General features: G+C 49.0%; 1 protein-coding gene across 1 annotated transcript in view; it reads right to left on the bottom strand.

The window, feature by feature from the left end:
* Positions 1-16815, bottom strand: part of CAPN9 (calpain 9) — a 40683-nt gene that overhangs the window by 11181 nt on the left and 12687 nt on the right. The window contains exons 5-12 of the mRNA XM_090263526.1: positions 16521-16689; positions 15245-15328; positions 10602-10687; positions 8535-8612; positions 5484-5644; positions 4415-4572; positions 4040-4248; positions 938-974 (exon numbers count right to left, since the gene is read on the bottom strand). Coding sequence (XP_090119652.1) covers positions 938-974; positions 4040-4248; positions 4415-4572; positions 5484-5644; positions 8535-8612; positions 10602-10687; positions 15245-15328; positions 16521-16689 — 982 coding nt within the window. The remainder of the gene's footprint in view (positions 1-937; positions 975-4039; positions 4249-4414; positions 4573-5483; positions 5645-8534; positions 8613-10601; positions 10688-15244; positions 15329-16520; positions 16690-16815) is intronic.

Here is a 16815-nt window from a genome sequence, read left to right as displayed (position 1 = left end):
AGGCCCGGCTGGAGGGGGCCACTGGGGGAGAGCCGGGTCCTTCCAGCTACGGGATGTGTGTGCTGTTCAGACTTGGGACTGACCGTGCCGGGGGCACGGGAGCCCAGTCATGGTTCCTTGCAGAGGCTCCTTCCAAGGAGCGCTGGAAGGACTTGTTAGTGGCCTGACTGAGCTCTCCTGGCCACACAGATGAGAGCGCTGAGGGAAGCGGACCCCGACCGGGCAAGGACCCGGCCAGGGCTGTCTCCGCCCCCTGCGCTGTCTCACCACTCGGCACCCTTGTCTGTATCAGCTGCTCCAGCATCGGCGTCGATGGTAAAGTCTTTAAGGGCAGGAGTCTGTCCCTAGCGTGGCGCACGGGGCCAGGTGTGTGGAGAGAGCTCAGCAAGGGTTGTGGGTGTTTGTCTTGCTTTGTTTTGGGGGTCCCAATAGTAAGTTGCAACCAGAGATGGCAGCGAGAGCAGCAGGTGCCCTTCTGAGAACAGGTAACTGTTACTGGGGGTGGGGCAGTGAGGCTGTTCCAGCTACATCCGAGCACCCCGGGGAGGTCTCGCAGCCTCTGGAAGCAACACGTTCCCCCAAGTCCACAGTGAAAGAATCTTCCCGCCTCTCTCGTTTCCTATTTAGTCATTATTTTTCTTAAACTGAGTACATTGTAAAGCTATCCCATCCCTCTAGAAGCAGCAGCTGCCTCTTAGGGAACAGAGCGAGTGGGTAGCACAGAGATCCCTCGCAGCAGCTTTCTGCCAGGCACGCACCCCGGCCCACTGTCGGGGCCTGCTCTTGTCTTCCAGGAGGGGAGGGTCAAGGTGCCGCCTCCCTGATCGCAGGGGACCACTCCCTGAACTTCCGAGTCTTATGTGACGCTTTAGGTGCAAGGACAGGCTCCAGGACAGCCACTGAGCCCCTCCCACCGCAGCAAGGCGAGAAGGCTCACCTCAGGGAGCTCAACGTCCACCTCTCCGTCCAGGTCCCTGTGGAGACAGAAAACATGCTGACTCAAGGGCGCCTCAACTTCCTTATCAGGATCTGCGGCGCCAGAGGCCCCAAAGGTCCTGGAAGGTTCTGTCCCACCAAAGCCCCTCTTTGCAGTGCCGTTGACATTTCACGGGGTCCGCAGACCGCAGGCACTGACCTCCGCTTGTCACTCAGAGGATGCCCAGCAGAGGGTGGCAGCGGGGCCTCCACCCAAGGGGAATGAGCTTTCTGGGTTTCTGGAAGAAAAGCTGAACTGCAGTCATGCCTGTCTCCTGGAGGCGCTCTCACGAGGGGGCGTTTATGAAGAGTCAGTAGAAGAGCAGAGGCCCCGAGGCCCTGAGAGCTGCGTGGTGTCGTCATGGTCCCCATAAGCTGTAAGTCTCCAGGGGAGACCTGTGGTCATGGGAGACAGCCGTGTAGCCACTGAGGGTTCATTATTCGTGGGGGAACTTCAAAGACTAGAGAGCAAGTTGGGTCGAGATAAAAAAGGATGCACCTGAAGTACCCCTCCAGAGGACAGTAAATCCCTGACCCCACTACGAGGTGGGGTGTATGTGTGTCCCCGTGTTGTTGTGCTGTGACTGGGGAAAATGCTGGACACGTGTTGGTTCTGCTGTTCCCATATTAGGGGAACCCGGGTATGGAAACAGTAATACTGAGAGGAGGAGCGGTCTGCAGCTTTCATTGACCCTGAAAACATTTGGAAGAATCCAGGATTTCAGAGTCCAACCTGGAGCACCCACAAGGAAAGTCTGCTAAGGGCTCGAAGGGAACACCACGAAGCAAATGTGAGGATGGAGCCAGGGTGGCCCTCCATTTCCTTCTTGTCCCTTGGGCACACGACAGAACCTTTCAGAGTGCATTTATTGTCCTTTAGGAGCCTCTGGTGAGGATGGAACCAATGGAAATAGAGCTCCCTGTGGCTGTTCCTACGGGGTGGCAAGCTGGTTCTGTGCCCAGTATCACAGCAGGTGAAAGTACCTTGTTCAGAAAGCATGAGTGTGGCCTTAGCTCTTCTGTATCAGCTGCCTACAGAGGCCGAGGGCTCTACCCACGAACGGGATGGAGAACTCTGCGTGTAAGATTGGCACAGCCTGGCGCGCTCTCTTGTTCTTGCTGCCCACAGACGTTGCCAGTGGGCACGGATCATGTTTGGGGTGCTTTTGTGTGAACAGATCCTGGGAAAGAGCAGGACCAATAAAATGGCATTGGTCTGATCAAGATAGCATAAAGTTTATAAAATAAAGTGGAGTCACTCATGTCAACCAAGATGGCTTTCAGTCAGCCATGACTCTTTGGTTCAAGAGGAAAACTGCTTAAAGACACATCTGGCAAGGGGACACACTTAGGATATCTACCCACATGGTCAGAACAGACACATTTGCAAGGAGACACACCTAAGGCATCTGCCCATGTGATCAGAACGGCCGTATCTGCAGAGTGGGACCACTCACAGATAGGCTCCTGGGGAAATTCCACTCTCACTATCGGGGGGGTGGGTGTCAAGCAAAACAGCCATGTACCACCCATAGGTGCTTGGACAAATTCCAAACTTGGCATCAAGGGTGCCAAGACATTTATCGAAAGGACCCAGAAGGGTGGAGTATACCACTTTTCAGGTTTAACTGAGGCAGGCTCCAGACCACAGCTGAGACAGCTGAGCTCCACACACCAGAGTGCTGCTCCAGGCCACGCTGACCTACCTTGGCATCAGCCACCAGAGGCTCTGCCCTGCTTCACTGAGGACTTTGTCTGCCCTGCTGCCCACCTGGCTCTGGACATCCTTCCTCTCAAGACGCTGACAATTCCTTTGCCCACTGTGCTGTCTCTGTATCTACAGACGGAGACTCTGGGACTCGGGTTCGTTATCCCCCATTGATTGCTGTGTGTGTGTGTGTGTGTGTGTGTGTGTGTGTGTGTGTGTGTGTGTTACAATTCTTTTAGATTGTTAGAGTGTGAGTAGGATATTAATGCATGTTGACGTTCTACTTTGAGTGAGCCTGCGTGCCATAAAAGCGCGTGAAGAGCATAATTGCCGTGTGTGACTCTTATCTATTCCTCGGTGCTGGGCTGCTCAGCTGCCCGGCTGACTTATAGGAAAGACAATATCACGAACAGACACTCATGACAGAAACATATCCTCAGCTTGTACTAGTATCTGGGAGAAGACTGGAGGACACTTTTCCAGCCAAGTTTTAAAAAAATTAAAGACACCAATGCTTCCATTTAGCTGATGAGAGAGAGCCATGCCTTCTGCAATCAGCTTGGGAAACCCAACTAGATTTTATAATTGAAAGTATTCTGCGTGCGTGCCATTGATCTAATTCTATCCCAGCAAATGAAAGATAAAACCAAAGCGGGCTACGTAGCCACAGTCATTTCTATATTGTTGGCTGAGGTTGTCTTTTGATAGGGATTGATCTGGCTTAAACACAGAATAAGTCGATTTTGCCATTCTCTGCCATCCCTACAATGTCTGCGTTGGAAAAAGAAGCAGATTCTCTTATCTTGAACCATTTTTTCCCTTTGCTACAGAGCAACCAATGGGGAATGGGCAATAATGGGATTTTTTTTTTTTCATAGAACTACTTGATACAAAGTCACTTTGTTAAGACATCACAGGGGAGATGGGGAATGTCAGGTATGGCCAATGGGAGGCAGAGACCAACATTTATTTCAAGTGGAGTTGCAAGAACATGTCATTCTCAGAACCTGGCAGAGTCACTCCTTCGTCACGCACAGAACTAGGTCTAACATCCTCAAGCGTGGCACCCACTCCAGAAGCACCTTGGTAAAAGAATCTGGAAAATGAAGGGCCCTGCTGAAGAGGGTCTTGGGAACATGCTCCTGGGAGCAGCGGGAGAGGGTAACTTTTTAATGGTTGTGAGAAGGGAGGAGGAGCAGAACTCAAATGGAAATGTATCCTGCGTTGCAGACGGGTTAAGAAACCCTCCTGCCTGGTTTCTCAGGTATATCATGGAAAATGGGGAAGTGGGCGTATGGCTCCCATCATCTCCCAGTGAGCCACGGAGTGAAAGGGATTCTTGAACCCGTTACTCACTGGGTGACGGCTTTCTTCTCAGAAAAGATCCTCAGGCAGAAATCAGCTTCCTGATGGGGCTCAAACGTGCTGGGAATCAGGATGTATTCCCCAGGGGGCAGCTTGAACCTATCGGAGACTTCTCTCAGGTTGATGAAGGTTTTGCTTCTGGCCTGGGAAGCATGGTACCGGAAGAAGTCTTTGCTCAGGTGCTCCTCTTTCCCGGGGCACTGCAATGGCAAAGGCAGGGGCTGGTTTCTCCAGTGAGGCCTGTTGGCTTTGGCTGTTGGGCCACAGTGTGGGGACTGGCCAGGGAGTCTCAGGCGTGAGGCTAAGGAGGAACCGAGCATTAAGAACTCAGATGGGGAAGCTGAGAAGCCGCTGGCTCCTACCCACCTGGTAAATGGCATAGCCGATGGTCAGCACGTCAGCGCCAAACCTCTTGAGTTTCCTCCGGTCTTTCTGCATCAGAGCCACGAGCAGCGTGCATGTCTCCTGCCCGTCATCCTTCTCAGTCAGAGACAGCTTTATTTGTGGGTTGGTCCAAAAGGTATCTGCCATTTGAAAGAGGCAGATGACTTTTCCTTCTTTAAAAAAAAACACGGAGGCCACACACACACACACACACACACACACACACACACACACCCTCCTCCCAAGCCTGAGAAGATAATTTCTTCTCTCCCTCTTCCAATCGCTCTCTTGCCCTACTTTCTAGAACCTCCTGTGGGAATGCAGTGTTCTGCTCATTTCCATCTTCTTTGGAGCCATGTCCCTGGCAGCTTTTTAAAGATGATCTTGGGGGTCTAGTAGGCCCCAGTTTGTGCCATCTGACTTTTTCCCTTTGGCATTTCAGAGGGGAGGGCAGAGCGCCTGCGGCTGTGCCCAGCACTGTCTGATGGCTGTGCAACTTGAGCAGAATCATTCAACCTCCCTGCCAGCTCCCAGGGGGAATTCCAGTTGATCTGGGCAAGCCCCTCTCTTGCCACGAGAACGGGAACAAAGTGAATCAGCCCTTCACCGGGCAGGATTGACTCGAGGCGTTCCCAATTAGAAGGAAGTTGAGGACTTTTGTTTAATGGCATTTAGGTGCTCTTATTGTGAGAGTGAAAGCCAGGCTTGAGAAGAAGTGGACAGAGGAAAGAGAGCAGAACAGAGAATTACAAACAGTTCTCTGAGCTTCTCAATGACGCAGGACAGTAAACCTCTTTTATTGCAGAACAAGCGTTTCCTATCACTTGCAGGGGAAAAGAACCCAAGTGGTACACAGAGGTGTTTCCCTGAGCAACTCTGGCCCAGCTCCTCCTGGGTCACCTCAGCTCTCTTTCCCCAATCTTGCCTGAAATCATACTGTCTAACCCCATGGGTCAGACTTTCTCTGGGGTCCTGGCCCTGATCCGCTGACGTCCCTGGGTCGGACTGGACACTTGGGCATGACGAAGAGAGTGATGGGCAGACTACCAACCCAGGAAGTTGCGGCAGCCCCCGGCCGTGGAGCCCCGCACCCAGCTTCCTTGGTGGACCGTCACCTCCCATTTGTGCAAAGCGTCCTCCTCCAGGGCATCGGGCGTAAGGTTGCAGACCTCTACTTTGTCAAAATGGGCCTTAAAGTCACTAAAGGCCATCCTGCAACAGAGTTGAGGGACACAATGTATCAGTGGTGATGCTGATGATGTGACCCAGTCATTCATTCACTCATCTGACAGACAGTGCCCCTCCCTGTCCCCACGCAGTGGGAAGACCGCAGGTGTGGGGAGACAGAAAATACACAGAAAAAGGTTAAGAAAAGGACTCGAAAGGTAAGGAAAAGAAAAATAAAAACCACAGGTAAAAATATGGGTCGATGACATGTAAGTGCTACAAAGAAAATGAAGTCAGGTGAAGGAGGAGGGTCGAGTGTGGGTTGTGAAGAGGAAAGTAAGTACCAGGAGGCCTCGCCGACCAGGTGTGGAGACCCCAGACCAGGTGCTGGGCCTCCGCTGTGGATTTCCTCACCTCCTCTGCCTTACTCTCCTTTCTTCCAGGTTTGAGAAGGACAGGTAACCTCTCAAACTCTGGTTCCCGCCTCCTGCTCATATTCGGCAGTTTGCGTGAGGATGCTCATTCCCAACCCCTGCATTTTTTCTGCCAGTTTTGCTCTTTTCATGCAACTCATTAACCCAGAGCCTCTGTATGCAATGTTCAAGGTAAATTTGTCTCTAATTTCCAATTCCACAGCTTGTCAATCTCGCAAACACTCTTCCTGGTCTCCCCAATTTTTTCTACTTCATGGTTCCTGAAGCAGAGGTGGCTAGCACATCACCAAAGGTCCCCCACCAGAAAGGGGCCAGGAACCGCACCCCGCCTCCTCCGTCTGGGGTGGGAGGTACTCAGTGATGTGTCATTTCTGGGTCAAAGCTTTTAAGAAGTGGGAATGTCTTCTCCAATCTTTCCTTTTTCTCCTCTGCTGCTGGCTTCCTGCAGTGACAGTGTGACCCCAGGGGAGTTGGAGCCACCCAATGAGAGGAGCTTGGGTCCCTGAATCACCGCCTGGAGGCAGCCACCAGTGAGAAATAAACTTTATTGCATTTGTGTATTTATACATTTTGAGGCTATTTGTTACAGCAGCTGGTGCAACCTTAGGTCATTAGTCACTGTAACAGAATTCTAAATATGTGGTACCAGCCACATATTTAGCCATTGGGTAGAATGTTGCAAGGACATATTGGAGCTGGGAAATAGATATCCATACAATGGATGGCAGAATATTTGCTAAAAGTGTTGTCTGTAAACATATGGAAGACAGAGCACATAAATGCCCACTGGGCTGTACTCTGAAATATTAGTGTGTGCTGGTTTTTGTCTGTTGTATTTAATATGGTGTTATAAGAAAAAGATAATGTTAGGCAAGAATTGACTGGTGTAAGCACATGACAGGGAGGAGAGCCAGAGATCAGAAAGTTGTGGTCATGCTGGGTTGGAAGAGCCAAGTGTTTCTGGGTCCCACAGCAAAAATTGAGATTGAAAAAAGGCCTTCTGGAATAAAGGCCCATTATATATGTTTTGTTTAACTAGAGCAAAATAGAATCAGAGGCATAGAAACATGGAACGGACTGACAGCTGTCGGAGGGGAGGGGAGAGGGGGGGACTGATTGAAAGAAGGGGAAGGGAGCAGACAAAGGACATTTATGCGTGACCCATGGCCATGCACAACAGTGTGGGGACCGCCTGAGGGAGTTGGGGCAGGGCCGGGTGCAGGGGGGCAAAGGGGGGAAAATTGGGACACCTGTAAGCAATAAAATATAATTTAAATTAAACAATTTTTCATTAAACAAAGAGTTTCGTCTAGATTAGGCATGTTTCCTTCTCACTTAGGTCTATGTTTTTAGACGCTCTCATGGTAACTGCCTTCAAGGGTCTCAGTCATCAAGGTGGGCATACAGGGAGGACCCTGTGAGGGCTGGGCCATGCAAGGGCACAAGCTCGGAGGGCTCAGAGGACGGGTGCTGGCAGCCAGAGGCTCTGCCCCCAACCCTGGCGTCTGGATCACTGCAACTCCCTTAAGACTCAAAGAAGCCTGGAGTTGAAATGAGTCCCCCCAAATATAACAGACTAACGTCTCTGACAACCTGGATGTAAATAAAGGGTTTGAGATGGAGTTATTTGATTCACCCTAAATAAATAAATAAATGGAAGGGAGTGAGGGAGGAAGGAAGGAAGGAAGGGAGGGAGGGAGGGAGGAAGGAAGGAAGGAAGGAAGGAAGAAAGGAAGGAAGGAAGGAAAGAAGGAAGGAAGGAAGGAAGGAAGGAAGGAAGGAAGGAAGGAAGGAAGAAAGAAAGAAAGAAAGAGAAAGAAAGAAAGAAAGAAAGAAAGAAAGAAAGAAAGAAGAAAGAAGGAAGGAAGGAAGGAAGGAAGAAGAAAGAAAGAAAGAAAGAAAGAGAAAGGAAAGAAAGAAAGAAAGAAAGAAAGAAAAAAAGAAATAAAGAAGGAAGGAAGGAAGGAAGGAAGGAAGGAAGGAAGAAGAAAGAAAGAAAGAAAGAAAGAAAGAAAGAGAAAGGAAAGAAAGAAAGAGAGAGAAAGGAAAGAAAGAAAGAAAGAAAGAAAGAAAGAAAGAAAGAAAGAAAGAAAGAAAGAGAAAGGAAAGAAAGAAAGAAAGAAAGAAAGAAAGAAAGAAAGAAAGGAAGGAAGAAAGGAAGGAAGAAAGAAAGGAAGAAAGAAAGGAAGAAAGAAAGGAAGAAAGAAAAAGAAAGAAAGAAAGAAAGAAAGAAAGAAAGAAAGAAAGAAAGAAAGAAAGAAAGAAAAAGAAAGAAAGAAAGAAAGAAAGAAAGAAAAAGAAAGAAAGAAAGAAAGAAAGAAAGAAAGAAAGAAAGAAAGAAAGAAAGAAAGAAAGAAAGAAAGAAAGAAAGAAAGAAAGAAAGAAAAAGAAAGAAAGAAAGAAAGAAAAAGAAAGGTCATGCTCCGTGCACCTAAGCGCCGCGGGGCATGCGCAAACCCGCGAGGCGGCTAACATGGACTAAGCACAGGGACCGCGTGTACCAGAACTCCCCGTCGTCGAGAGCGGCGTGGCACAGGCGCTGTTGCTCAGCTGGGCCCACGGCACGCCACTCGGGAGACCTGGGAGCAAACACAGGCAGCGTCAGGTAGCGGGTCGCGGGCAGCGTTGCGGGCGCGTCACAGGCAGCAGCCCTCCCCGGGAGCCGCGTGCGCGTCTGGAGGGAATGTGTCCCCGGTACTGGCAACTCCCTGGGCCCCAGAGACATACCAGGGGACCTAGAGGCCACGCAGCAGCTGATGGACAAAGGCCCTCAAGACCACTGCCCCTCCTCCACGGACCATTATCACGGGACCCTCCCAGGGTAGCAGACACAGCCCAATAGGACGCCACAAACGGACTGAAAGGTGTGACCTGGAGCACTGGTCTGACGTCTCCTCCTCGCTTATAAGCTGGCCCTTTGAAAAATGACGATAATGCCTTATGTTCACCCACCCTTGCCACTTAATGGCCAAGTGCCTTCTGTACCTGCCCTCACTAGGAAGTCAGCCAGGAGTCACGCCTGTCCTTGGATGAGAGGACTCAGGCGGGCAGCCTCCAGGTGCACTGCGTCTCTGCGACCCCACAGCTGCCTCCAGATGGGGCAAACTGAGTCACAAGCACTGCGATGTTGTAGCCATTGTGGTGGCCACCTCGTCCACCCTGCAGAGCATGACCTGAGGTTGGGGTGGGCCGAGAAGGAGCATCTCCCCAGGTCCCCTAGGCCAGGGTCAGAACAGCAGAACTAAGAGCTGTAATTTCCTTTCTGAGCTCACGCCCCGAGAATGGGCTGGTGTGCTAAGCTGTGCCTTCAGCCTTGTGCTCCTAACAGGCAGGATCAGAGCCGGAGATCAGGACGGGGACTGGCCCATCACCCCCGAGGCCAAGCGTCCACGGGAGGAAGGCTTGATTCCAGCCTGGACGCCTGTGAAAATGATGCACTGTCTTCCTCTCTGGCCGTGCGCGTTTCCCAGGAGAAGGAAAGGGTGGCCCTGGCCCTTTGCAGGCAGTGTCCTCTACAGTGAGGGACTCTGCACATCTGCTCGTAATATGAAGCAGTCCCATTAATTTCAGTTTCAATATTCCTGTTCTTTCCATTTCCACCAGGAGAGGGAGACTGATCTCTTTCCTTCCTTTGACATTGGTCCCCAAGGTGTGTGCTGTGTCCCTAGGCTGGAGCCTGGTTAATAAAGCCACCGACACGTGGGTGGTTGGTGACCTGGTGGCTTTGTCTGAGCTGAGGACAAACACCGACTCCGTGTTACTCCAGTTCTAGACTTGCTGCAGGGCTGCCCAGGGCCCCACGAGCTGTCAGTGGGTGGGAGCGGGGACAGCAAAGGCCCCGGTGGAGGGAGAGGGAGTGGGGGAGAGACAGAAGGACAGCTCCAGGTGGGCGGTGCCCCAGCACATGGCAACACCCTGATCCGCATCACCAGAACCACTCTAAGGGGTGAGAAGGGATGCATGCCAGAAAGGCAGACCTTTCTTTGAATTGGGGGGCAAATAAATGACTCTGGTTAAATGCTCTGTAATGGATGAATTTCCTGTTCCACTTCTTCTGTCTCTATACTTGGCCAGTGGTCAGCAACCATTAGAAAGAATCCCCTGGTGACCATCTTGGCAATATTTCAGGAATTCTCACACCAAAAATAGTCAACCCAACCCACCCTCCCCCATAGCATGTGTGCACACGCATGCACACACACACACACAGACCTCACTTACTGGAGTACTCATAACTGGAGATAAAGCCTTTTACAGTATCATGGGGATGTGAACAAGCCCCATGGAAGCTCATGCTTTCACTGACAGAAGTCTAATTAAAGGGAAGTTTAAGTACATGGAAGTTAAAGAGAAGCCCTAAGAATCGTCCTTGACAATCAAGTCTGAGAGCAAGGGGTTCAAGGCTGAAGTAAGGTGCCCGGAGGCAGGACAGGGCCCTGAGCAAGGGCCAGGAGAGAACTGTAGACAAACTGCTCCTCCTTCACACACCGGCAGAGGCCAGCCTGGCCCCATGTGCCTCGTGAACAGTAAGAAGGGGGGATCTGCCAGAGAGACGGGCGGGGACTGACCTGTCACTCCAGGCCCCGTTCCACTCCACCTGGCCCCACGGGTTCCGCACTCTGATGAGCTCGATTTTCTGGCCTCGGAAGTTTACCTAGAAGAAAAAGTGCCGGCCTAATGTGAAATGACAAATTCATCGGTGAGCTCCAGCCAGGCTTGGCTTTACTGAAAGTTCTTGACTACAGTAACACGCTAAAGACATGACAAAACTCATTGATTCTTCACTAGCCCTTAGAACTTCCTAATTTCCGCTGAGTGTAATGGCTCGCATTGCCAATGACGTTATATTAATCAAACCAGACTGGTGATGCCAAATCTGGGAAATAAAGTGGAATTGTGATTAACAAATAATTAGTCCACACAAGTCTTCAGATGAATGAGTTTTCTCTCTAGTCTGGCCTCTCTGTAGAGGCAGGGGCCAGGTCTTATTTATCTGTGTGTCCTCAGCACCCAGCATGGCGACTGGAGAGTTCTCATGAACTGTTACAGTCACATGCACATGACGACATTTCAGTCACTGACAAACTGCATGTGCGAGGTGGTACACCACATGGCCTCGGTGTGCAGTAGCCTCTGCCATCCAGGTCAGTGTAAGCGCACTCACTCTGTGACGTTCGCACAAGGACCAAGTGCCTCACTACGCTCTTCTCAGAATGTACCTCCTTTGATGAGCAACTCGTGACTGCACTGAATATTCTTCATCCTTAGCAATTTACAGATGAATGATAAGAACCTATACACATACTGGGAATTCACACAACAATAAGCAAAAATCACTTCTCAGTCTTCTAACTCCAATCATGCTCCCCCATCAGGTGTGACAGGAGGGTCTCTGCTGTCCCTGCGAGGACCCTTCAGCCAGGAAAAAAAAGATGCTTCCGCCATGGCTTCTGTTCTGCTCTGCAGCAAGAAAGGGGACTTGTGCATTTAACAAAGATTCTGGGGGAAGAGAGAAGTAATTCATCAACTCCCAGACATCTTAGCTCTCAGAACAGCGTGTCCTTATGCGCTTGGCAAAGATCGTATTTTTGATGAGAAAATATAATTTGTTAGTGTAACCTCTCCAATGCACTATTTCAGAGGTTCACTAATTAAAATGAGCAGAGAAGGTAAAGTCCTTGTAGGTTGAGAGAAGCAAGAGCAATTGGACAGAGTGTCACATGAGATGGAGGGTTTCTTTGGTTACTTGGAATAATATTTAGATCTAACATTAAAAATCACAAGCATGCCCTGGCGGGTGTGGCTCAGTGGACTAAGTGCTGGCCTGTGAACCAAAGGTCACCGGTTTGATTCCCACGTGTCCCTCAAGGAGCTCCGTTCCAAACTGGAGACCTCACTAGGTGGGCCCCAGGGATCTGTTCCACCCTGGACAATAGCTGCAAGGAAGAGGCCCTGTGATGGCTGATTTTACGTATCAACCTGATTGGGTCATGGGGGACCCAGTTATTTGGTTATACATTATTCTGGGTGTGTCTGTGAGAGTGTTTTAGGAAGTTAACATTTTTTAAAATTATATTTTATTGATTATGCTAGTATAGTTGTTCTGATCTTTCCCCTTTTGCCCCCCTCCACACAGCACCCCCTACTCCTTCAGGCAATCCCCCCACATTGTTCATGTCCATGGTTCACACATGTAAGTTCTTTGGCTACTCCATTTCCTATATGTACTTTACATCCCCATGGCTATTCTGTAACTACCTATTTGTGCTTCTTAATCCCCTCACCTCTTCACCCATTCCCCCTCACCCCCTCAAATCTGGCAACCATCAAAGCACTCTCTGTATCCATGATTCTGTCTCTGTTCTTCTTTGTTTAGTTTGTTCTTTAGATTCAGTTGTTGATAGATATGTATTTGTTTGCCATTTTATTGTTCACAGTTTTGATCTTCTTTTTCTTAAATCAGTCCCTTTAACATTTCATATAATAATGGTTTGATGATCATGAACTCTTATTTTTTTCTTGTCTGGGAAGCTCTTTATCTGCTCTTTGATTCTAAATAATAACTTTTCGGGGTAGAGCATCTTGGCTGTAGGTCTCTGCTTTTCATGACTTTGAATATTTCTTGCCAATTCCTTCTAGCCTGAAAAGTTTCTTTTGAAAAATCAGCTAACAGTCTTATGGGAACTCCCTGTAAGTAACTCACTTCTTTTCTCTTGCTGTTTTTAAGATTCTCTCTTTATCTTTAACCTTTGGAATTTTAATTATGATGTGTCTTGGAGTGGGGCCCTTTGCCTCCATCTTATCTGGGACTCTCTGTGCTTTCTGGACTTGCATGTCTATTTCCTTCACCAAATTAGGAGTTTTCTTTCATTATTTTTCAGATAGATTTCTAATTTCCTGCTCTTTTTCTTATCCTCCTGACACCCCTATGATGCAAATATTGGACCTCCTGACGTTGTCCTAGAGACTGCTTATAATATCCTCATTTTTCTGGATTCTTTCTTCCTGTTTGGTTTTTTTTTTTTTTTTTTTTTTTTGCTTCCTTATGTTCCACGTCATTGATTTGATTCTCAGCTTCATACGCTCTATTGTTGTTTCTTTGTAAATTGTTCTTTATTTCAATTAGCGTATCCTTTGTTTCTGACTGGATCTTTTTTATGCTGTTGAGTTCCTCACTAAGTTCCTCGTGCAATCTTATAACCAGTGTTTTGAACTCTTCATCTGATAGATTGCTTACCTCTACTTCATTTAGCTCTTTTTCTGGAGTTTTGATCTGTTCTTTCATTTGGGCCACATTTCTTTGTCTCCTCGTTTTGACAGCCTCCCTGTGTTTGTTTCTATGTATTAGGTAAAGCTGCTTTGATTCTGTGTCTTGGTAGTATGCCCTAATGTAATAGGTGTCCTATAGGATCCAGTGGCACAGCCTCCTCTATCACCCAAGCTGGGTACTCAAGGTGCACCCTTTGTGTGGGCTGATTACACTCTCCTCTTGTAGTTGAGCCTTGGATGCTCTTGGCAGATCAATGGAAGGGATTTACCCAGGCCATTCAGCTGCAAGGACTTGCTGTGACCATCGACCACCAACCTCCGCCCTCCACGGAGGATCAGCTGTGCAGGGGCAGGGTGGTGGTGCTCCCATATGGTCTATAGCTTCCACTGGGTGCGCTGGCCCTAGTGTTTGCTGGGTGGTGCAGGCCAAGGTCAGCCCTGACCTGTGTTTTGCCTGGGGCTACCCTGCCTGAGCTGTAAAGCAATTTGAGATGGCTGCTACTTGTGCTGGGCTTGGAGATTCCCAGGTGAAGCCAAGCTGTGAATCTAAGCTGGTTGCTAGTAGCACCAGGCCTGGGGCTCACAGAGGCCAGCTATTGCTTGTTTGATAGGATTTAGGAAGTTGTGAAGCCAAGACCAGCCATTCACATGGAAAAGCAGCTCTGGTGAGCCCATAAGTTGGGTGGGACAGTCTCTGGAAATCTCCAAGGTGAATCAAAGAGTGTTAGCCAGGTTGATGGAGTCTCATACATGGCACCAGCTTGCTGGCTCTGTCAGGGGAGAGTTTAGAAAAGGGACAATGACCTCTGCTCGCCTTGATGCCAGACACTTCAGTTCCTCCCCGTATGACACTGGTGCCTTTCAAGCTGTTACCCCGATGCTGGAGCTCAGAGGGAGTGAGTCTGAGTAGGTGAGTCCATGTGTGGGTTCTTTAAGAGGAACTGCTTGGGGCTCCAGTAGTTTCTTCCACCAACTCAATCCCTGCTGGTTTTTGCAGCCAGAGTTGTGGGGACTTATCTTCCTGGCACTGGAACCCTGGACTGAGTGGCCTGGTGTGGGGCTGGACTCCTCACTCCCGAGATATCCCTCCTGAATTTTTATCCACCTCACGTGGGCGAGGGACCAGCCTGTTCCACGTCTGCGACCCTCCTACCGGTCTGGATGTGTGGATCTTCTTTAATTCCATAGTTGTCAGACTTCCATTCAACTTGGTTTCTGATGGTTCTGAGTAATAGCTGTTCTATATTTTAGTTGCAATTTTGATGTGGTTGTGCAAAGAGGCGGGCTATGTCTGCCTACACCGCCATCTTGCCTGGAAGTCCAGGATGAGGTAACATTTGATTCAGTAAAGCAGACACCCCCCCCCCCGAATGTTGGTGGGGCTCATCTAATCAGCTGAAGGTGACAACAGAAAATGCGGAAAAAGGAAGAATTTGCTCTCTCTGCCTGAGTGCAAGCTGGGACTTTGGTCCCCTTCTGTCCTGGGACTAGGACTTACACCATTGCTTCTTCAGGATGTAGGGCCTTTCTTTGCACTTGGACTAGAGCTACACTACCAGCTTGCCAGCTAACACGAGCCAACTCCTCATAATAAATCTCAATGTCTCTTTCTCTGTTTCTCTCTCTCTCTGCTGCTAGCTTGGTCTCCCATTGGTACTGTTTTTCTGGAGAACCCTGATTCTTACAGGACTGGAATTAGGGAGGAAAAGAAGAAAACGAAGACCAGGTTCTCACACCTGCTGAAAGAGTTTGGTACCTGGTGGAGTCCCATGTTTCTCTCGTTCCTGTTTTGTTGTTTTGCATACCAGCCTGGCTCTTTAAAGGAGCCATTCACTGAAACGTCTGAGAGTGGGTTTGAACCGTAATGCACTAAGTAAGCATGAGGGACTAGCATTGTTGAGTCTGTCCTTGTACCCTGTCAACAGGGGTTCATGTCACCTACCTGGTCAATTCCCGTCACAGTGTAGGCATGACCCTTAATAAGGCCAAAAGGCGTCCGGGCTTCTGATTCTGAAGAATTTCTGATCTAAAACACAAAAGAGCAATGTTGGATCCATTGTGTAAGTCAAGGCCATGTTAGCCAGCCAGACGAAGCCCCAGGCCTGGCCCGGCCTTGCCTGTTCTCTGAGGTGAGGGCCGTGAGCTCAGGGCATAGGAAATAGGTACACAGGACACCCCTAAAGTGGTTAGTAGTGACATGCAGCAATTCCCAGTCTCTTCTAGGTGAGGAGACCCTGGCAATAAGTTTACTTCTTTGCTTCCAAACAGAACAACTTGACCGACCTTTCACATAGCAGCATGAGAGAAAAACACTATCACATACATGAGAGAGGTGATAAGAGACACGTGACAGTGGTACATGCAACTCTATGTCACAAACTGAAAAATGCAGAGAAAACAGATTATTTACTAGAAAGAATAAAGTCCCAATAGGAACTAGAAACCTTGAGTAGGTTTCAAGAACACCCGAGGTAAAATTACATGTGTGTGCTTGTATATATATAAAGAAATTATTTAACCCTTTGGGTGCCAGTGTCGCTGTGAGTGATGCTGACAAATTTTCCCCAAAGTGCCAGCATTGCTCCCAGTGACTCTTTTCTCGATGGCTATAAATGTGAATAACAATGGAATAATTCGTATTTTATGTTTTGTTCTCTCTCTCTCTCCCTCTTTTTTTAAACCTCAGGTTATATATTGATATAATTTTTTCTCATATTGATCCAAATTTCAAATTATGCATGGCACTCAAAGGGTTAAAATGCTGTTAGATTTCTATCTACTGATATATTTTTTCATGATATATGACGCAAAACAAACAGGTTTCTGGAAAGCATATGGGAAGACCTAATGTAGTGACATCAAGCCGACCCAAGCCCATCTATGTACCTGCACAAGTGCCCATTTATATGAGCAAGGGGAGGCCTGAAGGGCCGTGCCAGGTGTCACAAGTGTGAAGCTGTGGGTGGGGAGACAGAAATATTCCTTTAGGTATCAGGATTGTCCCACCTGACGCAGCAAGTACCTCTTACCTTTGTAATTTGAAAAACATCAAATAAAAGCTTTGTTTTAATTAAAATAAATAAACACTTAATTTAAATGAATATCACCCCCCCACCCCCCCCACCCCCACGGAAAGTCATGTTCCTCCTTGCGTGTGGCCAGGGCAGCTAGCTCAGACCTCTGGCCCCAGACCTCTGCCTGAAATGTGAGCGACTTACGTCGATGGAGCAGCCCACCAGAGAGCCCCTGTTCAAGGCCTTCTCTAGAATCTCATAGAAGTTCTCTGGGGCCTCTTTAGTTGCGAAGGTCTCTGCGACACCCCCGGTGAAGTCTTCCATGGCCTCAATGGCGCTGCCCCCCTTCAGCGCCTCGTAGCTCCCATTCAGCCTGGAAGGACACAAGGAAGCGGGGAAACGGCGGCAGGGACCCGCGCAGGCCACCAGGTGGCGCCCCCCTCCCCCAAGCCGGGTTGTTTCGAACTCTCCTAGCCGGCTCCCAGCGCCGGGCCAGGCT

Source organism: Furipterus horrens, unplaced genomic scaffold (genome assembly GCF_987537825.1).
Source record: "Furipterus horrens unplaced genomic scaffold, mFurHor1.1.pri manual_scaffold_15, whole genome shotgun sequence".
Classification (NCBI taxonomy): Eukaryota; Metazoa; Chordata; class Mammalia; order Chiroptera; family Furipteridae; genus Furipterus; species Furipterus horrens.
The sequence above is the reverse complement of the archived record's forward strand: the minus strand, read 5'-3'. Positions and strand labels throughout refer to the sequence as shown.